We start from the raw sequence: 26,723 nt of genomic DNA, 5'->3' as shown, positions 1-26,723 counted from the left end.
CCTTCGCACCCCAAGCCTGCAGGGTGCAGTCTCCCCACCTGCCCGCCCCGCCTGCACCCCTGCAAGTGAGCCCAGGGGCAGCCAGCAGCGGGGTCCCGCCGACCTTGGGGCACACTCACCGGCGCTGCTGGGGTCTCCCTGGCCACTGAGCCCCATGAGCTGTGTCATCAGGTCCCTGGAGACCTTGAGGTACTGGTCACAGTTACAGGCCTGGGGACAGAGCAGGGCTGAGGGGGGCCTCCCGCCCCCCACCCTCCGCCCTGCTCCTCGCAGCTCTGGGTCTGGAGGGTGCTTCCTGTAGACAACACATCCCTCCCGCTCCCGGCAGGGCCCGGGTGCACCACCTCCTGGGAGCCCCACTGCCTGCAGCGGCTCCAGGGGGCCCGGGCAGCTTCTCCCGGCTCCCGAGACCCTGCAGGGCCCAGCCAGCGCCTGGTGTCCTCCCCGGCCGGCCCTGACCCTGCGGCCCATCGGGGGCTGCCGGGGCCAGCTCAGTGTCCAGGCCTCTCTCTGCACCAAGTCCCCGAGGGGTCAGGGGTCAAGTCACGCTGCTGCTGTGCAGGGTCCTTGTCCAGGCCACACTGGGCTCCTGTGAGCCAGTCAACCGGGGTGCGGGCAAGGCTTGGGGTCCACCTTGCCCTCCCCGTGCAGCTGCCCCATGGGAGGGTCTGGATCCCAGGATTCCTTTGGGTGACGGGGTGTGGGGCATGGGAGCGGGTGAGGGTCTGCACCCATGGAGACCGGCTCCTGGGTGGGTATGCAGAGCACACTGGTCAGAGCCCTTCCCGCCGTGGAAAGCGGGCGGGGGGGGGGGGGGCGGGTTCCGAGGCTGCAGGAGGGCCGCCCTCCTGGGTGAGCTGGAAGTGCCCTGGTGACACGGCTCCGGGGCTGGTGGGTGGGCGGTGGCCTCGGGCCCGGGAGCTGCAGGTGAGCCCACGTCAGGGCAGTGCCGCCCTGCCCCCACACACCCTTTCCCACGGCCTTTCGACACCCCGAGCTCCACCTGGGGCCTCCCTGCTGGTCTCCGGCTCTGCAGCTGGCGGGCGGGGGTGGGGGGCAGGGGCTCCTGGGTGGGTGGGCCGCCTCTGCTGGGGGGGACTTGGATGGGGAGGCAGGGCTGATCCCACCGCAGAGCCGCCCCACCCCAAGAGCCTCCTGCCCCCCACTCAGCCTCTGGCACAGGGAGGCTGTGCCGTGTCCCTGGTGGCAGGTCTACGGGGCTCCGGGGCCAGGAGTGCAGGCCAAGCCCTGGCTGAGGTCTGGCCTGTGGTCACTCCAGGTCCAGCTGAGCTGTCCTGAGCCGCCTGCCATGGCCCTGCTCTCCCTGTCCAGGCCACCGAGGGACCGGCCACGGAGGGACAGGCCACTGAGAGTCAGCAGGCGCAGGACCAACCAGCAGCAGGGGCAGAGCGCAGGCCGGGAGGGCCTCTGTGAGGGTCGCCAGCTTCCCAGGACCTGGGCCAGTGTGCACGCCTGGGTGGGGCGGCCAGCTCACGCTGAGTCATGGCAGCGGGCACACGCGGTGCCATCCACAGGGCCCTGGCCACACCCTCGGGAACCACCGGTGCCAGAGTTCCCACGGCTGGTGCCCACTGTCACCCCGATAGGCCCTGAGAGCCCTGCCCCCACCCCACCCCACCCTACGGCTGGAAAAGCCGGTTCCTGCCCCCCCTCCCCCGCCCCTGCTTCCCACAGCAGGAGACCTGGCACCCGGCTCCCCTGCGGCTCTGGCTCCCATGCACTCCGAGGTGCTGCACTCTGCCTGCCCACTGCTGGGGGGCCGTGGCCCCTCGCACGAGCCTGTGCCCGGCCCCGGGGGCTCAGGGCTGGGCTCAGTGCCCGTCCACCCAAGGGCTCTCTGACACCCAGGGGGCAGCGGCGCCTCTGGCCTCCCATTGGGAAGAAAAGGGGAGCCTGAGGGACTAACCTGCCCAGTCCCAGGGCCCGGAGGCCAGGACCCCGCACGGCCCTGCTGGCCGAGGGGCATGTGCACAGGGCCTTGGAGCCACCCCACCTCCTGGGGCCCAGGCAGACCCCAGCCTTGGGCAGAGAGACTGTCCAGGCCCGCCCCCCCGCCCCCCCGCCCCCCCCCAGCGAGGAAGCCTGAGGGCAGGGCTGGGCTGGCTGCCGCCCCCAGAGCCCGGCTGGGAGGGCGGGGCCAGGTGAGTGGGTAGGAGGGGCTGGGAAGGCTGCTGGCTCCCGGTCCCAGGGGTCCGCCTGCTCTCCTGGTTCCCACGGCTTGGCTGGGAGGCGGCAAGAGGCCAGCACCCGCCCAGTGCCGCCTGACTCAGGGCAGCCCAGGGACAGCCTGGGGCCGGGCAGGAGCCCACGTGCGGTGCCACCACGAGGGCCGGGCCTGGGTACTGCCAGGGCCCCCTGGTGCTCTGCCCCTGCAGCCCCGGGCTGAGGAGGGTGGACGAGGGCTGCTCTGGCCACTTCCCTGGAGGTGGGTCTCGGGGCTGGAGAGGGTCTGAGGTGGGGCCACAGCAGGCCCTGGAACACCTGGCCGTCCTCCGCGGCCGAGACGTGGGGGGCCACAGCTGGAGGGCCCAGAGGGGTCAGTCCCAGCGGCCGAGGGAAGCTACCCCTGAGCCGGCCGGCTCTGCTCGGCGCCAGGATCCCAGCCACACCTGCAGGGAAGGGACCCGGCCCACGAGCCAGGGCTGACCCAGAGGCCAGGTCACTGCCTGTCCCGGTGCCCACCTGCCCAGAGGAGCTGGTGTATGGGTGCGGGTGGGGAGGGCCCTCTCGACAGGCTCTTCCCAGAGCCCCCTGCCCTGCCCACCACTGAGTGCAGCAAACCGGACCCCCTGGGCCCAATCAGCCCTGAGCCCCCAGCCTCACTGGGGGGTGCAGAGGCGGGGGGTGGGTTATGTGTTGCCCTGGGTCCCGCTAGGCAGGGGCATGCGACAGCCGTGCTCCCGAGGGTGCTGGGTGCCGAGGAGGAGCCCCTTGGCAGGAGGCCCTGGCCCGTCCCCCACGCCCCGGCACCTTCCAGCTGGGGCTGGTCAGAGGGGCCTCCGCGCTGGGCCCGGCCCCGGCGACTCCCCGGGAGGGGTGGGACCAGGACCCCGCCTGCCCCTGCACTCCCCTCAGTGGGAGTCGGGCCCCCGCGGGGGAGGGGAGTGGTCAGCCTGGTGCCCTGGGGGTCCGCTCTGGGGTTCTGCCCCCACAGCAGGAGGAAGGGCGCTGGGCTGAGCTGTGGCTGCTCCGGGGAACGGCGGCTTCTCGCTCATCGGCAGGAACCTGGCGGACAGCCAAGCGCCAACGTCGGACGGAAGCACCCCACCCCCACCCCCAAGCTCGGCCTCAGGTGGCTCCGGCACCTTCTGAGTCGCGTCCCAGGTGCTTCGGGGAAATGGTGCACGGGCGCCTCAGCTTCTGGAGACACGTCCCTGTCCCCAGGGGGCTGCCCATTTGGTCCCTGCTGAGCCCCCACCCCCACAGCCAGGGCTGCTCGCCGGAGGCCAGAGGGTCCGAGGCCTCTCCCAGCAGCTTGTCCACCTTGACGCCCACCCCCCGCCCTCCAGTCCAGACATCTCAACAAATGGTGCTGGGCTCCGGGCTGGGATGCAGGCCGCGGCCTGGGGGCCTGGGTGTCGCCTGACACCTCACTGGACGGGGCGGGGCTGTAGGAGGAAGCCATCAGGCGCCCAGGCCTGGGTCTGCTCCACACCTCACTCTCCCACGCCGGCCCTGTGGGCCCAGGCCATCTGCTCCCAGAGGTCTCCTCCGCGATACGCGTGTCGCCCAGCTTTGCCCGCGGAGACCCCGCTCGGTCCCAAGTCCCCGGGAGATGCTGGTGGGGGCGGGAGGGCCGGGGAATGTGCTCTGGCCGGCTCTGCTGTTCCCAGGACCCCGGTAACGACTAGGTCCCCCAGCCCTGGGCCTCGCCCTCAGCGCCTGGGCCCTGGGCTGGTGGCCCTGCAGGTCCTCGCTGCGCACACCCCACCCCCAGGCCCGGAAGGTCTATTCCCACGGGCCCAGCCCCTCCCCCGCCCGGCCACTGCCCATCCCCTTTGTGGGGCAGGACAATGTCTGCACAGAGCGAGCGGGGGATGGGCCTCGGGCGCTGTCAGCACAGGGCAGGTCCCCCGGGGGCACTGGGACCCCAGGAGTCCCCGGGGGCCAGGGGTCTCAGGAGCACCATGTGTATGGGCGAGCACGCCAGCACCCAGCACGCCCCTGTCTGCCTGTCTCCCTGACCCCATGTCCGTGTGAGCAGCCAGGACAGATGCCTGTGTGCCCTCACCGGGCAATGAGGGGGTGTGTTCCGAGCGCTCGTTTTGGGGTTCGAGGAGTCCTAGATAAGCGCGTCTCCGAGCAGACGGAGAGGGGGCAGCCGCATCTGGGACTTTCCCTGACAGGCTGGGCTCATGGCGTCTGCAGCCTCACAGGACTGGGACCCCAAGTCTGGCCCTCCCCCAGCTCCCTGGGCCCACCTCCTGCCCCGGGACAGGAGGGCCACCTGCCCCGACTTCCTGGGAGTGGAGCCCTTGGCCTAAACCCAGAACACGCTGCCGAGCGGCTGAGCAGCAGCAACCAGCAGTGGGGTCCCCAACGGCCATCGCGGGGTGAACCAGGCACCCCCCGATGGAGGGGGAGGAAGGGGGCTGGCAGGGGAGGACAGCCCCGTCTTAGCTGCCCTGGCACAAGGACAGCTGGGGCCTGACTGGGAGGCACTGCCCGCCCAAGGGCGCCCCTGCCAGGGACACGGGAGTGTGAGGGCGACCCCTGGGCCTGCAGGCTGGACAAGCAGGCAGGCCTCCTACTCGCCCCTCCCCCCAGGAGCTGTGGCCCCTTGAGCCTCACTCTACAACTGTGCCACCTGGAGACCCAGGTGTGGGGCCAGCAGGCCCCGGGCCGCCAGGTGAGGCCGCACAGCCCAGCCGCGTGGCCTCCGGGGACAGGCACAGGCCCCTGCGGGCTGTGAGCCACGGGGACAGGGCGGCCTCCGGCCCCAGCCCTGGACCTGCCGCCCGCCAGCCAAGGCCCCTCCTGGAGAAGAGGCGAGTGTCCCGGTAAAGGGGGCAGTGAGCTGCCTGAGGCCGCACTGCGGCTGCACCTGCGTCTACACCACACCCGGCTCAGAGCCGCAGCGCCCAGGCCCAGGGTGGGTCGGCCACTGTCCCGGGCGCAGCAGGCGGGCCTGGGACCCCATTTCTCCAGGACGTGGGCGCAGGGCAACCACCTGTCCTGGGTTAAATCAAACAGAATCGGGGCCAGAAGATGCCCTCTGACCCCAGGCCCTTGGAGGAAGGGGGGGCGGGTGAGGGGTCGCCCCTTGCCTAGAGCAGCCCCAGGCGGCACATACCAACCCCTCCCTTGGCCCCCCCAGTACCTCCCAGGCAGCACATACGCACGCCCCTCCGCCTCGGAGCACCCCCCCCCGCCCCCAGCCTTGGAGCGCCCCCGGGCGTGACACCCCTCCCGCTCCAGGAGCCCGGAGGCGCCCGGGCCGGCTCGGACCGCGCAGCCATTCCCAGGCGGGGGAGGGGCGGCGTGAGAACCCGCCGGCGGCCGTGGGAAAGCGGGGGGAGGGGCGCGAGGGCGGGGCGCGCCTGGGAACCGCTCCCGCCCCCGCCGGCCTTTGAAAGGGCCACTCAGGGCGCCAGGAGATTCAAAAGCAAACGGCCGCCCGCCTGCCCGCCTTCCCGCGCCCGGGGCCACCCCCTCCCAGGCTGCGGGTGCGGAGAGGCTGGGGGAGCCGGCAGTCCTGGGCCTGGCGGGACCAGGGGCGCCCCGGGCTGTCCCCTCCCACCGGAGGGCCAGGCGCTCAGGCAGCAGGTGGCTGGCCCGACCCAGGCCCCGCGGCCGGGACTGAGCTCCTCACCTTCTCGCCTGCCGCCCACTCCCGGGGGCTGCACTAAGGCCGGGGCCACCCCTGTCCCCCATCCAGGTCCAGGGAGGGAGAACCCCAAGGTGCTCCTCCAAAGAGCCTCAGTGAGACGGGGCCAGGGGCCAGGAGGACCTCCTGCGGGGGGCAGCACCTACCCGGCCAGGCCAGGCGGGGGGGTGGGGGGGATACTGCAGGAGCGAGGGGGACGGGGCCAGGGAGGCTGCTCAGGGCTGAGGGGAAAGGGGGCCGGCAGTGAGCAGTGTCAGGGGTCTCCTGTCCCCCAGGGCTGAGGCGTTGGGCCCAGGGCCTGTGCCTTTCACATGGGTTTGGGAGACAGGGAGGAAGCAGCAGTTGCTGCCAAGCCCAGCTCTGCCCACTTCTCTGCGGGACCCCCCCAGGGCACCCAGGAGGGTGCCGGCTTGGCTGATCAGGCCTCCCCCCCACCCCCCCACCCAGCTGGCAGGGGTCTCACCCAGAGGCATGGCTCCCAGAACCTGCCGGCCAGGCTGCTCCCACAGGGACTCTGACAGCCTCAGAAGGTCGGGGAGACTCATGCCCACAGGGGGCCCTGCTGCCTGTCAGACCGTGGGTGGAGTGGTCACTGCCTGGCAGACCCCTTGGCCACCTTGAGGCCCCTCCCCCGACTCAAACCACAGCTGCCCATGGCCTGGGCCCTGTACCTGCAGCCCCTGGCCTGTCCCACCTCCTCCATCCAGGCCCAGCGGCCAGCGGTCTGCAGGGTCAGCCTGTCACCCCCCGTCTGAGGCTGGCGGCCCTGGCTCCTGGGCCCACTTCTGCTCTGGGGCTGCAACTGTTCCAAAGCAAGAAGAGTGCCCCCATCAGGTGCCACCCGGGTCCCCGGCACCCCTGCCACAAGGCCTGGAAGGGCCGCTCCGCCCTGGGGGAGCAGCCACGGGCCTGGGCACATGAGGGGCACTGTGGCCGCCAAGACGTGATTTAGCTCCGAGGCTGCGGCGCCCTCACCCCAACCCTGGGCCTCAGGGTCCCACAGGCTGATGGTGCCGCCCCCACCCCTGCCTGTTAGGCTGCACCAGCCGCCCGTCAGCCCTGCCATGGGTGTGGCTCCAGCAGCCTGGGCAGCGGGCTGCTCCTACGCTGGGCGCACTGTTTCGACTTTAAGCTTGCCACCCGCTCGAGGTGGACGGGGCCTGTGTTCACGCTTTCGTCAACGTCCAGGGTGCAGCCCGAGAAGCCTGCCGGAGGCCCCAGGGCTCATGGAGCCCATGAGAATCACTCGGGACAGAGGTCCAGAGGGCAGTGGCGCTGCCTGTGGGTCTAAACCAGGCTGGGGACCCGCATGCCTCCCACCCGGGCACGGGTGTGGGCCCCGGGGAGGACGCACGAGGGCCGGGCTGATGCCAGGCCGCGGTGTCCAGCAGCGGCTTCGGTGGGAAGGGCGTGGGTGTCAGCTGGCTCAGTGCCAAGGCCCTTCCTGAAGTGGCTGGGGTTGGGTCAGGGCCACAGGAGCCAGGGCGCCCCAGGATGGTGGGGTCCAGGTCCCCCAGGGGCCATCTGGTGGGACCAGGGCTCCCTGACAGGGGAGGGGCAGCCGGGAGGCCCCATGGACTGTGGGGGGGGAGGGCCGGGGGCCTCGTGGGATGAGGTGACCAGCCTGGCTCACCCGCTGCCGCTCCTGGGGCTGTGCTGACCCTGCCCATTGGGCCATCGTCCCAGCCGGCGTCCAGTCTGGGGCGCTCGGGGCCCAGCCCCCGTGACTCTGACAGCTCTGGGGCCTCCACGCCAGCCGCCCCGCCGGCTGCTGACCGGCCTCTGGGCCCCAAGGCCCCTCCCTCCCGCAGCCTTTGTGCCTGTGTGACCCCAGGGGCACCGAGTGTGGGAACTGGGCTGGGGGCCTGAGCACAATGGCCGGGGAGGGTGGGGCCAGCCCTCCGAGCCTCTTCCTGCCTGTCCCTCTGTCTGGGGTTGGTCCTCAGGAGAGGCAGGTCTCTGGGCCCGGGCCGGGCCAGCACGGGCATCCCACCGCCCGCCAGCCTGGGCCCCGGGTGTGGGCACTGGGGGCAGCTGCCTGGAGTCCCCCTCACATGCCACTATCTGGGGGCCCCCTTCCGGGGCCACGTAGCTGACATCCGGGACCCCCTCCCGCCGGGCTGGGCGCTCTCACCGCGGGGGACTGAGGGGCAGTAAAAATAGACGCCGTGCCGGCCGTGTCAGGGTTCGTGCGTAGGCTTTTTTTTTAAACTCAAACTTCTTTGATAAAATATTTTCCCATGGACGGCACTGGGAACGTGCTCCTGGCAGCGGCCGCTGGCGGACAGTCCCGGGCCCGATGGCCAGCTGCGGGGCCGCATCCCGCCCTCCGCCCATACCCGCCCGCGGCTCGCAGGGCTCCCCGTCCCACCGCCGGCGGCCCAGAAATCGCCTGCCCGTGCCCAGGGCACCCCCACGTGCAGCGGCCACTGCCGGGGGTCAGGTGCTGGGCGCTGGGGGTGCAGGGCTGCAGGAGCCCCCGCCCCGCCGCCTCTCCCACCTTCACGCACCCCGGGTGCCCGGCACCAGCCCGGGCGGGAGGCCTGCTCTGGGAGCTCGTGCGCTGAGTGCGTTTCCCTCTGGGAACGGCACCAAAATAGCAGAAGGAAGGGAAGGGATGGAAACGACCCGGCGGGAGCTCTCCAGGGAGGCGGCCAGCTCTGGCCAGGGCGGGGCAGGGGCTGGGAGCCAGCGTCCAGGGCACTCAGGCTGGGCTGGGGGTGCGGGCGGCCCTGCTGCGGACACAGCACAGAGGCCCCGTGGGTCAGTCTGAGGGCACCGCTCTGCCGCCAGCGCCCTCTGACGTCCAGACAGTGTAGGAGCAGACCCAGCCTCGGTGCGGTGCAGTGCGGGTGGGGGCAGGGCCGCCTCAGCCTGCCTCCTTGGCGCACCGTGTGGCGCCGGTTCTGGGAGTTCTGGGCCTGTCGGCGTCCCCCTGTGAGGGCCTGGCCCCCTGGCCACCCTGGGAACAGCATCTCCCGGGCACTGGGCAGGGCGGCGCTCAGCTGTCCCCAGCTGCTGCTGGGAGGGCCACACAAGGGGCTCGGAGCAGAGTGGGCTGGGGGCGAGGCCTGAGGCCGCCTGGACCCCACAGATGCCCCCGCCACTGGGCAGGAAGCTGCTGCCCCTGCGACAGGGACCAGCTCTGGCCTCAGCACTAACGCACACAGCGCGCCTCCCCCTCCCCTCCCCACCCTCTCCGCCTCCCGGGTCACAAGGCGGGGTTCAAGTTAGAAACCCTGGCTTCTCAGAGACCCCCCTTCTCTGCTCACTTGGCCCTGCTCATGCCCGCCTTTCTGGGGGCCTGTGGATCCTCCAAAACACCTGCCTGGCACCAGGGGGTCCTGCCCGGGGCCACCTGCCTGTTTCCTCTGGGGCTGAGCCCGCTGGGAGCTGTGGACAGCTGTGCGCTTCAGTGGCTCCCCAGGCCCGAGGGTCCCCACTTCCTGACAAAGCCCACTGGGTGCCATCACCTGCTGCCCGGGCAGCGCCAGCCCCCACTGGGGCCACGCACACAGGTCTCTGCCTGAGAGCCCACCCCCTCCCGCCGTGGCCTCTCATGCGAGTCAGGGCAGCTGCACTGTCCCCACCTCCTCACCAGTGACCATGTGCAAACGGGATGGTGGCAGGGCCCCCGCTGGACAGCGAATTGGGGGCTGAGGCAACCCAACCCCCTTCTCGTGTCCCCACCCACCTCCCCACCAGCCCCAGGGCTCATCCTGAAACCTGGGAACCTGGCCGCACCCATCAACCCTACTGACCCTCTGCCCTGCGGCGCCCACCCCAGCTGCACACAGCTGCACGCCCTCTCCTCCTGCCCTGTGGTCAGACACTCCGAATCCGTCCACTTCTGCCGAGCACTGCCTGCCCCCCAGCCACTGCGGGGCCCCAGGGGGAGCTCTGCCTCCCGGGGGCGGAGGGTACAGCCTCCTGACGGCCCCTCCTGGCCTGTCCTCCAGCTGATGGACATCAGGCTGCTCCCCAGCTCACACTTCCCAGGGAGCCAGAGGGGACTTCCTCCCAGCTCCCCAACTTCCTGTTTTCTCTGAAGCTCATGAACGCAGCCCCCCCCCCCCCCCCGCTTCTGGGAGGCCCTGGGGCCTTGACAGCACCCCCCCCTCGGCAGCACACGGAGGCAGCGAGGCAGCGACAGGGTTCCTGTCCCCCGGCCGCAGGGAAGGCCGGAGTGGCTCCGCTGCCGGTGGCCCCGTGGCCCTGGCAGGGCAGGGCCCGCCTGCCACAGGCCTCCCCTTCCTTCCTCACACTCGGAGGGGTGGCCGGAGGGGCTGCTGCCGTAACCAGCCCGAGGCGGGCGCCTCCTCATGGGGGCCTGGATTCCAGAATGTTCTGCACCAGGAGGCCTGGCCCAACCCGCAGGACCAGCTGAAAGGCTGCACCCCCCTCAGCCAGACAACCCCCAGGCGGGCAGGGGCTCAGCGCTCAGAGGCCCGGGCGCAGGGCGGGTGAGTCAGCACAGGACGCCCGGCCCGACCCCTCTCGGGTCTCGACCCAGGATCCGGCCCCACCTGGGATTTCCTCACCCGGCCTCCGGATGTCGGGTGGACCCAGCCAGAGAGGACTTCCAGGCTCCCTTCCCTCCCCCCGAGGCCCTCGAGGCCGCCCCGCGCAGGGCAGTCCAGGTCTGACAGACATCATCGCATCTGAGCAGCTCCCTTGCCCGCAGCTCGTACCCACCTGGCGTGGGGCGTGGGGGTCAGGTGGGCAGAAGAGGAGAAAACGACGCAGTGGCGACAGCTCAGATGAGCAGACACGCCAAGGCAGGTGGCCTCAGTGTCCAGCCCCCTGGCAGGACTCCCGGCCCGAGAACGGCCAGGGCGCGACTCACCTGGCAGCGGCTGAAGACGTCTGCGTGGGTGACGCGCACGTTGAAGTGTCTGAGCACGGCCTTGGCCTGCTGCGGGGCCTTGAGGCTGCAGTCCACCCAGAGGCAGCGCCCAGCCCCGACCTGGGACCGGAGCTGCGGAGAGATCGGCGCTGAGCCCAGAACCGCCCCGGCCCCCCTGCCCCCGGCCCCCCAGCCCCGGGCCCCCCTGCCCTGGGCCCCCGAGCTTCCCCTCAGCCCACCAGGACGCCAGAGGGCCGCTGGCCCACAGCAGAGCTGTTGGGGTGCCAGGGGCGGGGCCCGCAGGGGGATCCTCACCGTGTGGTACGGCAGCCCCGACGTCAGGATGATCCTGCCCTCCTGCCTGGCCACCTGCGAGGAGGCAAGACCACCTGGTGAGGGCACCTGCCCAGGACCGGCGGCTGCTGTCCCGAGGTGCCTCCGCCCGGGACCAGGGCAGCCGTGGGCCCTGCAGCACGAGGCCTGGGAGCCGCCTCTTTGTGTAGATTTGGTCTCAGAATCATGCAAAGATTTTACATGACTGCCGACAAAATTAAATTTAAAATGCAATCTCTCAACATCCAGGGGAGGCGAAAGAAATGAGCCCCAGAGAGGTGCCCCAGCGACGGGGAGACAGCACACTGGCCACTCAGCCCGGGGCCACGCACAGACCAAGGCGAGCGCCCTCGGGAATCCCCGGTTGGCGACGCTGCAGTCACCCGAGTGTCCGTGTGGAGCGGCAACAGTGTTGATGCTACTGAGAGGAGGAGATGTGGGTTAAAGCCAAACCGACTATGCCACGAGCCCCAGATCTGAATGGAAGCCTTCAGTCCAGCTCCTGGTGTGTTACACGTATGTACGTGTGTACCACACATATGTACGTATGTATTTCATCCCTCTGTCTACTGCAGAGGCCTGGAAACAAGAGCCAGCCCTGTGCCCTGGCCGGTGTGGCTCAGGGTTGGAGCATCAGGCTGTGCACCGGAGGGTCCGGGTTCGATTCCAGTCGAGGGCATGCACCTGGGTTGCAGGTTCCATCCCGGCCCCGGCCTGGGGTGGGTGCTGTGTCTCTCTCTCACATCCATGTTTCTCTCTCTCTCTTCCTCCCTCCCTTCCACTCTCTCTAAAAACCAATGGAAAAAAGATCCTTGGGTGAAGAGTAACAAAGAAGTGAGGTCCACCTGGGACTTGACGGACTGGGCCACCCCCTGGGCCACACAGCAGGCTGCACACACCCCTGGGAGCGTGAGCACAGCCCCGTCAGGTCAGAAATCCGTTTTAAAAGGAAAACTGAAAGGCCCCCGACCCCACGTGCTCTGGAATTAAAACACCTTCTGAGAACTCAAGTCAGACGCGTGATTGTAACAGACACTCACACATGACCAGAACTGGGGAAAATGGAATGCGCTGAACACGGGACTTCAAGATACATTCACGGTCTTGACTGTTTACGTCGTAAAATTTAAAAGGCTGAGAATTAAAGAGCTGAGCACTCCACTCGGAAATAACCCCAAAAGCAAAGGAAGGAAACGATAACGATCAGAACAGAAGTTAACGAGACAGAAACCAAAACGCAACAGAAGGACCCGCAGCGCCCGTGCTCGTTACGGGAAAAGACCCGTGAGGCGGGCAGGCCTGAGGCTGCCGGCGCGAGGTGGGCTCTGCGGGCGTCACGGGTGCCCCCGGCTCCTCGGAGAGGCCCGGCCACTGTCCCCTTTGACACCCGGAGAAAGGCCCAGTCATCAGCGTGACTGCGGGGCCTGGGGGTGGACAAGGAGCGCCTGTGGGAGGTCAGCGGCATCGCAAGGAGACTCCGCGGCCCTCGGCTGCAGGAAGGGAGAGGAGGGGAAGCCCCGCTTGTCTCTGAGGCCTGGGACAAGGCGACGGAAAGGAAAGTTCCGCCTGGACAGGCTCCTGAGGTGGGGCCTCCAAACAGGGACTGCCTGATGGCCAGCATCGCCCCCTCCCGGGCACCGGGCACAGTCCATTTCTGCCACGTCCACCTGCGCTCCTCGAGCCCTCTTTCCGCTGGAGGCCCATCAGACTGGAGGCCATCAGATTGGAGGCCCATCAGACTGGAGGCCATCAGATCGGAGGCCATCAGACTGGAGGCCATCAGACTGGAGGCCATCAGAACGGAGGCCATCAGATTGGAGGCCATCAGACTGGAGGCCATCAGATCGGAGGCCATCAGACTGGAGGCCATCAGATTGGAGGCCCATCAGACTGGAGGCCATCAGATCGGAGGCCCATCAGACTGGAGGCCATCAGATTGGAGGCCCATCAGACTGGAGGCCATCAGATTGGAAGCCATCAGATCGGAGGCCCGATTTCAGAAGCACTTGGAGGACTTGGCCTGAGGACCGTGCCTGGAGCTGCTGGGCACCAACCTCTGTGCCACATGGAGTCGCCCAGAGGAGCAGAAGCCATGAACACGTGTAAACAGACTCACTGCCAGGGACCGTGGGGCCACACGGGGACGCTCCTCACTGTGGCTCCTGTGGAGGTGGCTGAGGCTCCGTTTTGCCAAGACCTTGGAGAGGGCCTGGCCCTTGGCGCTGCGTCCTCTGACCTTCCGTTCTCACGTGGCCACTCAGCCTCCTCTCCAGGCCACGCCTGGGAAGCGGTCACTGCATGGTGCCCTCCTGCCACCTGGCCAGCAGGCTCCCGGCTCGGGTCAGTGCCCTCCCAAGCCCCCGGCTGGTGCTGCGTTTGTAAGAGTGACCCCAGCTCTCACAGAAGGAACCGAAAGGGAGCTCACGTGGCCTTTCATACGAAACGCCCGTCTGCCCCTCGGAGTTCCGATGGGGACGCGCCCCTGGGAGGTGAGAGGGATGCGAGGGTTCCCAACGCTAGGAACGTTCTGGGGGGAAGACGCCACCTGCTCACGGGAGCGGCGAGCCGACGCAGTGGGAATGGGGCCGCTGCTCGCGGGCACGGGCGGCAGACGCACGGCTGATGGGGTTCAGAGAGACGTGGGTCAAGCTGGCCCACAGACGGGATCAGGAGAGGGTCAGCCACAGCTGCGGCCGGGGCTGCAGGGGCGTGGTGCCCTTGGCCCGGTGGCGTCCACGCAGCGGCCGCGGCAGCACCACACACAGCCCTGCGCCCAACAGAGCCCGGGGGATGGGACATGGGACCCCGCGAACGGGACACGGGACTGAGGGCCGCGTGGAGCCCTGCCACCCACCTCGGCCGCCCGGCGGTGGTCCTCGCTGTTGCCCAGCGCCAGCACGTCGGCGCCCAGGAGGCGCAGGCTGCGCGCCAGCCCCTGTAGCATGTTGTCACACACCACGCGGAAGGCCCGGGCCGGGATCTCCGGGACCGCGCCCTCGACCGCAGCCACCGGCACCTGCAACACAGCCCCACTCAGCAGCCGCCTGCCACCGGGACTCTGGGGGAGGGCGGCCCCAGGGCTGTGTGGTGGTTTGTTGTTTTTTTTTAAAAAAATATTTTGTTGATTTCAGAGAGGAAGGGAGAGGGAGAGAGAGAAACATCAATGAGAGAGAATCATGGACCGGCTGCCTCCTGCATGCCCCCTGCTGGGGATCAAGTCCACAACCCGGGCATGTGCCCCGACTGGGAATCAAACCATGACCTCCTGGTTCATAGGTTGATGCTCAACCACTGAGCCACACAGGCTGGGCTGGTCGCTTTAAAAAAAAAAAATTTGTAAAGAGAATCGTGAGCAATGAGCTCGATGCAGAAAACAGATAAAATGATAGTCACCCACACTAGATCCCGAGAGGACCCTGCTCGGTCCCTGGGGGTCCCGTGGACCCTGAAGTGGGGTTCAGGGAGCAGAGCACAGCCAGATGCAGCCCTGGACCTCGTGGGGGCCAGGGACACCAGGCCTGTGTCGGGAGGGGCTGGGGCCCCTCCAGGAAATTGCCCACGCTCTGGGCTCCTGCTCTCCGGGTGGAGGAACCCAGGCCCCCCACCCCGGGCCCCCCCCCCCGGCCTCCACCCTCACCAGGACCCAAGAATCCGGTGGAGGGACCCCCATCTCCAGTCACCTGCTGGGGTGGGGCGGGTGGCTCCGGAGCCCCCGGCCGCTCGCAGTGTCCGGGCCTCGGGCTCCTGGCCAGGTCCCCCACCAGGTGGCAGCGGGCGGGCTCCCGGCACAGCGCCCAGTACACCTCCAGCAGGCAGTAGGCATCGGCAGCTGGGGGCAGGGGCAGCCTTAGCCTCCCGCCAGGGGGCGCGGGGGCGTGGGGCAGGGCGGGCAGGGGCACGTACCGGCGTACAGCAGCTGCCCCTCGGCCAGGGGCCGCCGGTCCCAGTTGGAGAGCTGCTGCGACTTGTCCAGGGGCTTGCCCAGCACCTGCTGCACCAGGAGGCTGAGGCCCCGCGGCCCCTGAGCCTGGTCCACGCCTGGGACAGGCACATCGGCCTCCCGAATCTGCAAAGACAGGGCCCTGGTGAGGCCGCCCAGGGGAGGGTGGCACGGCCCACGCCCTCGCTGCCCGGCGCACAGTGGTCAGTGCGAGGACGGAGGGACGAGGGTGGCAGAAGCTGGCTGTACCGGGGGCTGGGGCTGGGGTCCCTGCCCACCTGTCAGCTCTGGGTTTGTGCTGAGAGCTCCTGAGAGGAGCCCAGAGCAGGGCTGGCTCTGGGGAAATCGGGGCACAGGCAGGGACACCCTCGGGGGACCTGCCGACTGGGCCCTGGTCACTGTGGTCCGGGGCAGGGCTGGGGTGGGAGGGCCTGGGAGGACGGACCAAGCCTGCGGGCCGCCCGCCCCGCGCTCACCTGCCCGTGCACCGGCAGCAGGTCCAGGCCCCCCTGCAGCTGCTCAGGCGCGAGGGCCAGGGCGGGGCAGGAGGCCGCCAGCCTCTTCAGGTCGCCTGCCATCCCATAGCCTGTGGGCAGGCCCAGAGGGTGATGGGCACCAAGCCAGGGGCCAACTCGCCCAGCACCGGCCCCCTCCCTGGGGCGGGCGCGGCCGAGCTGGGGGCAGACTGCGCTTACCCAGTTTGGTGATGGACGGGTCTGAGAGCAGCCGGGACACCAGCCCGGAGAGGGCCTGGGACGCCTGCCCGTCCACCGGCTGCGTGAGCGTGAGCAGGTCCAGCAGGAACACGCGGCCCTCCACGGCCACCTGCATGAGTGACGCTGGGGGTCGGTCCCCAGGCGCCGAACGAAGGCCTCCACTCCAGGTCCAGGCCGACCACCTGGCCGGGCTGCAGAGAGAGGCGGCCTGAGCGGGTGCAGCCGGGTGGGGTGGGGGGGCTGCTGGGAGGCCGGGCTGCCCTGTGAGCCCCGTGTGCGGCGGACGGGCCGGTGCGTGAGGACGGGGCAGGTGTGGACAGAGCCTCGCGGGGCAGCCCCCGGCGACCCACCTGCAGGAGCTCGGCCTCGTGCCTGGCCAGCTCCTCCCATGAGGCCAGGACGCGGACGTCCTCCCTGGCGATGGGCAGCTGGTAGTGACGGCCCGCCGTGTCCTCGAGGGGCGCCTTGGCCGTCCTGGGAGGAGGCAGCGCTGCACCTGGTGTCCGCCCCCGCCCCCCCTCCTGGCCTGGCTGGGGGGGGCCTGCCCTCCGTCCTCCTCCCACAGGCCTCTGTGGGCATGAGAGCTTCCTGGGGTGGGCGGCCCTGGCGGGGCTCCCAGAGGGACCCCCCGTCTCCCGTGCGCTGCCTGCCTGTCTGCTCGCTGGGAAGGGGTGTGCACATGCTTTCTGTTTCTGATTTCCAAACCACTGGCATATAAAACCTCAGGGACAGGGGCCCAAGGGCGCGTCCCCCTCGCTGGCCCCCAGCCTGGGGGGCTCACCTGCCCTGGAGCCTGAGCCGGCAGAGCTCCGTGGCCACTGTGGCCGGCAGCCACTCCTCGGGCAGCGACAGGTCCAGCGCGCACCGGGCCACCGTGGCCGCATCGTTGCGAGAGGTCAGCAGCCGCAGCAGCCGGCCCTGCAGCCACTCGCTGGACCCCACCAGGCCCTGGGGACAGGCAGGAGGGGCTGTACCGCCTGCTCCTGCGGGCGGGGAGGTGGGTGCAGACGCCCGAAGCCCAGCCCAGACCTCACCCTGCAGCCGGGCGCAGCCTCAGGAGGGCTCTCTGTCCTGAGCCGCGGCGGCCGCTGCACCCACAGCGGTCGGCTGGCCCCTGCCCACCCTCCGCCGGCCCCTCTCGCTGCCAGGCTCGCGGGACCGGCCAGCACCTCCTCTCAGCCACGGGCCCTGCCACCAGCCTGTGGTTGGGCCGCGCTCCTCCCCCCTCCCCGTGGGCACTCCCAGCCCCGGCCGCCCCACACCGGCACCCGCGTGGGAGCAGGGGGCTTCCCACCAGCATCCGCTCAGCCGGGAAGCGCCCGGCTCCGCCCCCCCGCATGGCCCCGCCCCCCGCCCGGCTCCGCCCCCGCCGCCCGCATGGCTCCGCCCCCGCATGGCTCCGCCCCCAGCGGGCTGGGCCTCCGCTTCCCGCAGGTTCCCACGCGGACAATACGTGGAAACCCTCCGCATTCTTCAGGATGTCCGCTGCCCCGGCGGCTGGCACCCGGGGAACTGCCTTCCGGGCCTTGCCTGGGGTCCGCGTTCCTCTCCGGTGACTCACACCCCTCTCCCGCCGCCCCCCTCACCAGGGCAGCTCAGCACTGCCCCCCACTGGATGCCACTCAGGACACCAGATGGCGTCTGCCCATCCGGGAGGGAGGTGACCAGCCCCATGACCGGGCCCTGTGCACACGGCACCGGTCCCCACAGACCCCCGCCTCCAAGGCCACTTCAGCCCTGTGGCTGTGATGACCCCGGGGTCAGGGGGCAGCCCCGTGGCCGAGATGACCGTGGGGTCAGGGGGCAGCCCCGTGGCTGAGATGACCGCGGGGTCAGGGGGCAGCCCCGTGGCCGAGATGACCCCGGGGTCAGGGGGCAGCCCCGTGGCCGAGATGACCGCGGGGGTCAGGGGGCAGCCCCGTGGCCGAGATGACCCCGGGGTCAGGGGGCAGCCCCCGTGGCTGAGATGACCGCGGGGTCAGGGGGCAGCCCTGTGGCTGAGATGACCCCGGGGTCAGGGGGCAGCCCCGTGGCTGAGATGACCCCCGGGGTCAGGGGGCAGCCCCGTGGCTGAGATGACCCCGGGGTCAGGGGGCAGCCCCGTGGCTGAGATGACCCCGGGGGTCAGGGGGCAGCCCTGTGGATGAGATGACCCCGGGGTCAGGGGGCAGCCCCGCCTCCAGCACGGCCTAAAGGGCAGGGGCTGCTGGGAGGGCCCTTCCTCGGCACCTGCTGGCCCAAAGGCCGGCCTCCCGCTGACTCACCCGCACGAAGTCGGCCCAGTCCTCCTGAGACAGGCTGCCCTGCGGGGACACCAAGGGCCTGTTCCAGCGGCCGCTCCGCACGCGCCTCACGGGCCCTCCCCCCAGGCCCGGCCCGGCCTGCGACGCACACGCACCTCCACAAACCGCTTGTAGCACAGGTAGCGCAGGGCCGCCAGGCGCTGCTGGCCCACAGCGTGGGGACACGACGCTGCAGGAGAGGGCGGCTTAGCGTGGGTCTGCGGCTCCCAAGGCCTGCCCCCCTCCCCTCGGCCTCTCCCCCCTCCCCCACGGCCTGCCCCCCTCCCCTCGGCCTCCCCCCCTCCCCCTCGGCCTCCTCCCCTCCCCACGGCCTGCCCCCCTCCCCTCGGCCTCCCCCCCTCCCCTCGGCCTCCCCCCTCCCCTCGGCCTCCCCCCTCCCCACGGCCTGCCCCCCTCCCACGGCCTGCCCCCCTCCCCTCGGCCTCACCCCTCCCCTCGGCCTCACCCCTCCCCATGGCCCTCCCCCCTCCCCACGGCCTGCCCCCCTCCCCTCGGCCTCCCCCCCTCCCCACGGCCTCCCCCCTCCCCACGGCCTCCCCCCCTCCCACGGCCATCCCCCCTCCCACGGCCTCCCCCCCTCCCACGGCCTCCCCCCCTCCCACGGCCTCCCCCCCTCCCCACGGCCTTCCCCCCCTCCCCTCGGCCTCACCCCCCTCCCCTCGGCCTCACCCCCCTCCCCACGGCCTCACCCCCTCTCCCCTCTGCAGCCTCGGCCTCTGCTGCCTCCACCCATCCATATCGGCCGCTCGTCAGGCCCTGAGGGGCCTCGGATGCCGACCCGCAGAGCTCACAGCCCCGCGCTGCCGGCGAGTAAGCACCAGGATGGGGACCACGCAGCCGGAGCCGGAGCGGAGAGATGCTCTCAGAGACGAGCGGGAGCCTGGCCGCGGGGCTCAGGGGCTGAGCGTCGACCGAGGAGCCAGGAGGTCGCCATTCGACTCCCGCTCAGGGCTCAGGCCCGGTTGTGGGCTCGACCCCAGCGGGGGGCGTGCAGGAGGCAGCCGATCCGTGATTCTCTCTCATCATGGATGTTTCTCTCTCTCCCTCTCTCTTCCTCTCTGAAATCCATAAAAAAATACATTAAAAAAAGATGAGAAGTTAAGTCTTTGTAACGACGCATTTCCGCCGCCCGCGGGCTCAGGTCGCGCACGGCTGGCCTCTGACCACCACGGGGAGCAAGCCCAGCCGGCAGGCGACGGAAAAGTCCCGCTGCTGGGGCCCCAAAGCACATTCCCAACCAGCCCGTGGGCGACGGAAAAGTCACGGAGGGAACTGCCTCGCGTCAAACAACGAAGGCAGCGCCCTGACCTCCGGGACGCGCAGAGGACGGAGGCTCAGCCTCGGGCTCAGTGGGCGGGCGGGCGTCCGGAGACAGGGCCAGACAGCCCAAGGCAGGACAAGAGAAGCGAAACTCCACACGGCCGGCCTCACACGAACACCCTCCGCACAGCAAGGGAACGAGCCAGAGAGCCACCGCCACCTGCGGAGAGAGCGTCCGTCCGCCCGCCCGGAGAGGAAGCCAACCCCCGCCCCCCACCGCCTGGTGGGACGAGGGGCGGAGCCGCGAACAGAGGTTCCAGGGGGACCCGCGGGCAGCAGCCGCGACAGGTGCCGACGCCACTCCCACCGCAGCCGGCGGGAGCCCCGGGCCTCGCCTCGCCCGCCGGACGGCCGCACGAAGGACAGGAGGCACGTGCCGGCGCGCGGGCGGACGGGGCTGCGTGCCCGTGGCTGCGGTGGGAACCGGGGCAGCTACGAGGCGAACAGCACGGAGGCTCCTCCGTGAAAAGCCAGCGCTCCCTTAGGGCAGCCCAGCTCTGGGCACGTACCCGGAGGACGTGAGACCGGGTCGTGGAGAGACCCCCCCCCTCCCCCGCCCCAGGCTCACGGCAGCACCCAGGGTCTGGGCACGGAACCACCAAAGTGCCCATCAGCCACGAGCGGCAGACGTGGGTCACACATACACGGACCGTCACTCAGCCATTCGAGAAGGAAAACAGCAGAACGGAGGAAGTCCTGCCTTTACTGCCATGAGGTCACGGGCCGTGCGGCACTGCGAGTGGAGTCTGACCCTCCCCGTCCACAGAGGAGGGGAGGCTGCGGGGAGGTCGGGGCGGGCTGGTGGGGGTGGGAAATGGATGGAGGGCGTCACAAGGTCCACATTCCAGCTCAAAGAGAAACGACGTCCGGGGTGAGGCACAGCAGGGTAGCCGAGGTTAACAACGCCTGCACCACACGGACGTACACGCTCCCACACGGGAAGAACCTGCACCACACAGACGTTACACGCTCCCACACGGGAAGAACCTGCACCACACATGTTACACGCTCCCACACGGGAAGAACCTGCGCCACACAGACGTACACGCTCCCACACGGGAAGAACCTGCACCACACAGACGTACACGCTCCCACACGGGAAGAACCTGCGCCACACATGTTACACGCTCCCACACGGGAAGAACCTGCACCACACAGACGTACACACTCCCACACGGGAAGAACCTGCACCACACAGACGTACACGCTCCCACATGGGAAGAACCTGCACCACACATGTTACACGCTCCCACACGGGAAGAACCTGCACCACACAGACATACACACTCCCACACGGGAAGAACCTGCACCACACATGTTACACGCTCCCACACGGGAAGAACCTGCACCACACAGACGTTACATGGTCCCACATGGGAAGAACCTGCACCACACATGTTACACGCTCCCACATGGGAAGAACCTGCACCACACAGACGTTACATGGTCCCACATGGGAAGAACCTGCACCACACATGTTACACGCTCCCACGTGGGAAGAACCTGCACCACACAGACATTACACGGTCCCACACGGGAAGAACCTTCACCACAAGACATTACACGGTCCCACACAGGAATAACCTGCACCACACATGTTACATGCTCCCACATGGGAAGAGCCTGCATCACACAGACATTACACGGTCCCACACAGGAATAACCTGCACCACACATGTTACACACTCCCACATGGGAAGAGCCTGCACAACACAGACGTTACATGCTCCCACACGGGAAGAACCTGCACCACCCAGACGTTACACGCTCCTACATGGGAAGAACCTGCACCACACAGGCGTTACACACTCCCACATGGGAAGAACCTGCACCACACAGGCGTTACATGCTCCCACACGGGAAGAACCTGCACCACCCAGACGTTACACACTCCCACATGGGAAGAACCTGCACCACACAGGCGTTACACGCTCCCACACGGGAACAACCTGCACCCTGTAGCTGAGCTCACTGTGGTACCATCTCACAGCGCAGACACAGCGAGTCACCGCGGCACACGGTTATGTCAGCACGACGCTATAGGGCAGTCGCATCTCAAGCCACACCCGGGACAAAGCCAGGAGCGGGTCCTCTGAAAAGCTAAGCCTCCAGCGACCGGCCAGGAGCGGGCAATGGAGAGAGAAGGCCTGCGCCGGCCTCCAGACGCTGTCATGGTGAAGGCTGTGGGGCGCACGCAGGGGGCGCAGCGCAGGCGGGACTGCAGGCACATCCTCGGACTCTCCACGGCCGAGACGGGGCCGCCCGCACGACTCCACGGAAAGGAGCCGCCCCCAGGCCGTTTCTACCCAACTTTGAAGGAAGAAATAATTCCAACCCCAGACACGTGTACTCCCAGGAAAGAGGGCTGGTGTCTGTCTCACTTCCAGAGGCCGCGCAGCCGCAGACACAGCCCGGCCCGGTGCCCCCGGGGCCACGTGGACACGGACACGGTCCGCCCTCCACACAGGACACAGCCCGGCCCGGTGCCTGAACACAGACACAGACCGCCCTCCACACAGGACACAGCCCGGCCCGGTGCCTGAACACAGACACAGACAGCCCTCCACACAGGACACAGCCCGGCCCGGTGCCTGAACACAGACACAGACCGCCCTCCACACAGGACACAGCCCGGCCCGGTGCCTGAACACAGACACAGACCGCCCTCCACACAGGACACAGCCCGGCCCGGTGCCTGAACACAGACACAGACCGCCCTCCACACAGGACACAGCCCGGCCCGGTGCCTGAACACAGACACAGACAGCCCTCCACACAGGACACAGCCCGGCCCGGTGCCTGAACACAGACACAGACAGCCCTCCACACAGGACACAGCCCGGCCCGGTGCCTGAACATGGACACGGACCGCCCTCCACACAGGACACAGCCCGGCCCGGTGCCCCCGGGGCCACGTGGACACGGACACGGTCCGCCCTCCACACAGGACACAGCCCGGCCCGGTGCCTGAACACAGACACAGACAGCCCTCCACACAGGACACAGCCCGGCCCGGTGCCTGAACATGGACACGGACCGCCCTCCACACAGGACACAGCCCGGCCCGGTGCCCCCGGGGCCACGTGGACACGGACACGGTCCGCCCTCCACACAGGACACAGCCCGGCCCGGTGCCTGAACACAGACACAGACAGCCCTCCACACAGGACACAGCCCGGCCCGGTGCCTGAACACGGACACAGACCGCCCTCCACACAGGACACAGCCCGGCCCGGTGCCCCCGGGGCCACGTGGACACGGACACGGTCCGCCCTCCACACAGGACACAGCCCGGCCCGGTGCCTGAACACAGACACAGACCGCCCTCCACACAGGACACAGCCCGGCCCGGTGCCTGAACACAGACACGGACCGCCCTCCACACAGGACACAGCCCGGCCCGGTGCCTGAACACGGACACGGACCGCCCTCCACACAGGACACAGCCCGGCCCGGTGCCTGAACACGGACACGGACCGCCTCCACACAGGACACAGCCCGGCCCGGTGCCTGAACACGGACACGGACCGCCCTCCACACAGGACACAGCCCGGCCCGGTGCCTCCGGGGCCACGTGAACACGGACACGGACCGCCCTCCACACAGGACACAGCCCGGCCCGCTGCCTCCGGGGCCACGTGAACACGGACACGGACCGCCCTCCACACAGGACACAGCCCGGCCTGGTGCCTCTGGGGCCACGTGAACACGGACACGGACCGCCCTCCACACAGGACACAGCCCGGCCCGCTGCCTCCGGGGCCACGTGAACACAGACACGGACCGCCCTCCACACAGGACACAGCCCGGCCCGCTGCCTCCGGGGCCACGTGAACATGGACACGGACCGCCCTCCACACAGGACACAGCCCGGCCCGCTGCCTCCGGGGCCACGTGAACACGGACACGGACCGCCCTCCACACAGGACACAGCCCGGCCTGGTGCCTCTGGGGCCACGTGAACACGGACACGGACCGCCCTCCACACAGGACACAGCCCGGCCCGCTGCCTCCGGGGCCACGTGAACACGGACACGGACCGCCCTCCACACAGGACACAGCCCGGCCCGGTGCCTCTGGGGCCACGTGAACACGGACACGGACCGGCCTCCACACAGGACACAGCCCGGCCCGCTGCCTCCGGGGCCACGTGAACACGGACATGGACCGCCCTCCACACAGGACACAGCCCGGCCTGGTGCCTCTGGGGCCACGTGAACACGGACACGGACCGCCCTCCACACAGGACACAGCCCGGCCCGCTGCCTCCGGGGCCACGTGAACACGGACACGGACCGCCCTCCACACAGGACACAGCCCGGCCCGCTGCCTCCGGGGCCACGTGAACACGGACACGGACCGCCCTCCACACAGGACACAGCCCGGCCCAGTGCCTCTGGGTCACGTGAACACGGACACGGACCGCCCTCGGCACAGGGACAGCTGGCAAGCGGCCTGCTGCCCAGGAACGCAAGGCTGGTTTAACACGGAGGCTCAGCGCAGGGCGCCCGCCAGGTCCCAGACGAAACGGGAGAGGCCACGCCATCCTGAGGCGCAGAGGGTCCGTGACAGACCCACAGCCCTGCCTGACCAGGAAACGAGTCGAACAGGATTCCCATGATCAAGTAAATGAGGGGAATCCACAAAACTCCCTCAGGAAGACTCTGGCTTCGAGGGTAATGGAAGGGAGCATGCCCGTGACCACAGTGATCACTGGGGGGAGGAGGCAGGAGTGGGGGAGGGGATCTGGGGGAGGGGTGCAGGGCAGGCCCGCCTCCCAGGATCCTGGGTGGGCAGAGGGGCTCACAGACCCCCTGCTGCTCCGTGACCAGGCCCCGGGGGAGGGCAGGTAAGGGGAGCAGGCGGAGGCGGGAGGTGACGCTGGGTCAGTGGGTCCCGGGTGGCCTGAGCCACAGGTGGCAGCAGCCCCGGGTCCCTGAGCGCAGGCGGGAGCCTCACTCACCTGGATCCAGGCCGAAGCGCTTCTGCAGGCGCAGCACCTGCCGAGTCAGCGCCCGGGGCCGCAGCTTCTCCAGCGTCAGGGGGGTCGCCTGCGGGTACCGCCTGCAGGAGAGACACGGCTCCTGCCCAGCCTGCTCTCTGTCTAATGGACACCTGTCCGGCCCGGCTGGTGTGGCTCAGTGGTTGAGCGTCGACCTCTGAACCAGGAGGTCAGGGTTCCATTCCCAGTCAGGGCACAGGCCTGGGTTGTGGGCTCCATCCCCAGTGGGGGGTGTGCAGGAGGCAGCGATCGATGATTCTCTCTCATCATTGATGTTTCCATCTCTCTCTCCCTCTCCCTTCCTCTCTGAGATCAATAAAAATCATAAAAAAAACCCCAACCCTGTAAGATGTTCATTCCCATCAAAGTCACCCAGATGCCGTCTTAAAGGCAGGTAGTTGCTCGGGGCTCACAGGAAAGGCGGCGGTCACCACACCCGCCGGCTCAGCCCGGCTCGGCCGCTGGACCCCGAGCCTCAGTCACACGGCTGCACTGGGACCTCCCGACGGCTCAGCGGTGGGTGTTCGTGTGCCCGTCTCGCCTGGAAGGACCCCCCCACCCCCACAGACCCTGCGAGCTCCCAGGTCAGCCGGGCCCTGCGGTCACAGCATCACGACCGAGCACCCAGCGAAGCCGTCTTCTCCCCGAGGGTGGACACTGTCGGGGGGTGTGGCTCCCTGGGGACCGAGCGCCCCCCGCCCAGGCCGTCAATACAGTGAGAGGCCCCTGCCCCCCTCCAGGCTGCACATCCCAGAAGCTTCCCTCGATGGGGCCGTGTTTCTGGAGACGTGCGTGTCCCAGGCTGTCCTTGTCCTTTGTCCCGTGAGGGCGACGGGCCGAGGGGCCTGGGCCGGAAGGACCCCAGGTGGGCGGCGCTGCTCCCAGGAGGCCGTGGGCTCCGGCTCCGGCTCCGCCTCAGGTTGGGCCCCGTCCTCCCGCTGGGAAGGGCTGGCTGAGCTCCGTGCACGCCTCCCGCCCGATCGCCCTCCGTCTTCCTGGGATTCCCATCCCGTGATGCTGGGCCTTCTTGAAAGAATTTCATTGTTTTTCACCTTTTCTCCCCGATTTCCACACGGCGTCTCGGAGGATCCCTTCAAGTGCATCTTCCAGCTCTGAGCTCCGCACTGCCCGTGGCCGTCAGGGAGCCGGTCCTATGCGAGGAGGCTCCCCGCTGAGCCGTGTGCTCACTGCAGACGCAGGGCCCGGCCCCGCGGGTCCCAGTCCAGCCGCTGCGGTTCCCACGTTCGCTCTTCAGCGCCGGCGAGGCCCGCGCCCGCACCCTGGCTGTGCTCCCTGCCAGGAGGCTGTCTGAAGTATAAATACATTTTATTGATTTCAGAGAGGAAGGGAGAGGAGAGACAGAAACATCGACGATGAGAGAGACTCATGGATCGGCTGCCTCCTGCACAGCCCCCACTGGGACCGAGCGCACAACCTGGGCCTGGGCCCCGACGGGAATCGTTACAGTGTCACAGCAGCTTCACTGCCCTGAGCCCTGTGCTCCACCTGATCATCCCCCGTCACGTCGCTGTCCCGCGGCCTGGGCTGTCCCACGGCCTGGGCGGAGCTGGCATCGCACTGTGGAGTCTCGCCCGATTGGCTGCTCTCGCTCAGTCACATGTGCGTGAGGTTCCTCCTTGGCCCACGGCGCCTGTGGGAAGGGGCCTGGCCATGGCTGGGGGGCGTCAGTGCTGACTAACCCGTCTGGATGGACCGCGCTCACCATCGCCTGCTCCGAGGGCGTCTTGGTAGCTCCCATGCGCCCTGCTAGCGGGTTGTGTGGACGAAGCTGGCAGCACCTTCGGGTGAACCCCGTGGAGCGCCGGTGCTGGTCGCACGGGGAGGGTGCTGAGCGGCGAGAAGCCACCCCGCTGCCTTTCTTCCAGAGCGTCTGCACCCCTGCACCCCAGCAGGGGAGGCCCTGCGCTCCGTGTCCTCCCAGCGACCGGGGTCGTCGGGGGCTGGCGTGGCCTTTCTGGGGGCGCGGGGCACATCCCATCGGTTTCCATTTCAATCCCTTGACGTAGATGGAACGTCTTTTCATGTGCTCACTCCCACCTTTTCTGGAAATCCTCACCTGAGGATATGCTTATTGATTTTATTTTTTGTTTGTTTACCGATTTTAGAAAGAGGAGGGAAGAGAGCAAAAGAGACAGAGAGAGAGAAACATCGATCGGTTGCCTCCCGTATGCACCCTCACCGGGGATCGAACCCGCAACCTGGGCACATGCCCTGACCGGGAACGGAACTGACGACCTTTCGGCGCTCAGGACGACGCCCAACCCACTGAGCCCCAACCGGGCTGCGACGCCCGCTCCCCCTCTAGGCCCCGCCCCGCGATCTGCTGGCGGAAGTTTCGTCAGCATTTCTGTGTCTTGTCCCTGATGCTGGACATCAGCTTTCCCTCCCCGACAC

General features: G+C 68.9%; 1 protein-coding gene across 1 annotated transcript in view; it reads right to left on the bottom strand.

The window, feature by feature from the left end:
* Window positions 1–26,723, bottom strand: part of EXD3 (exonuclease 3'-5' domain containing 3) — a 44,648-nt gene that overhangs the window by 1,782 nt on the left and 16,143 nt on the right. The window contains 14 exon segments of the mRNA XM_059658578.1: window positions 120–210; window positions 10,695–10,826; window positions 11,010–11,063; window positions 13,882–14,043; window positions 14,708–14,856; window positions 14,931–15,093; window positions 15,444–15,553; window positions 15,663–15,822; window positions 15,824–15,874; window positions 16,034–16,157; window positions 16,465–16,631; window positions 17,948–17,986; window positions 18,082–18,155; window positions 24,270–24,370. Coding sequence (XP_059514561.1) covers window positions 120–210; window positions 10,695–10,826; window positions 11,010–11,063; window positions 13,882–14,043; window positions 14,708–14,856; window positions 14,931–15,093; window positions 15,444–15,553; window positions 15,663–15,822; window positions 15,824–15,874; window positions 16,034–16,157; window positions 16,465–16,631; window positions 17,948–17,986; window positions 18,082–18,155; window positions 24,270–24,370 — 1,577 coding nt within the window.

The sequence above is a fragment of the Myotis daubentonii genome, chromosome 11 (genome assembly GCF_963259705.1).
Source record: "Myotis daubentonii chromosome 11, mMyoDau2.1, whole genome shotgun sequence".
In the NCBI taxonomy this organism is placed as follows: domain Eukaryota; kingdom Metazoa; phylum Chordata; class Mammalia; order Chiroptera; family Vespertilionidae; genus Myotis; species Myotis daubentonii.
Note: the sequence above shows the minus strand (reverse complement) of the source record. Positions and strands in the feature narration are given on the sequence as shown.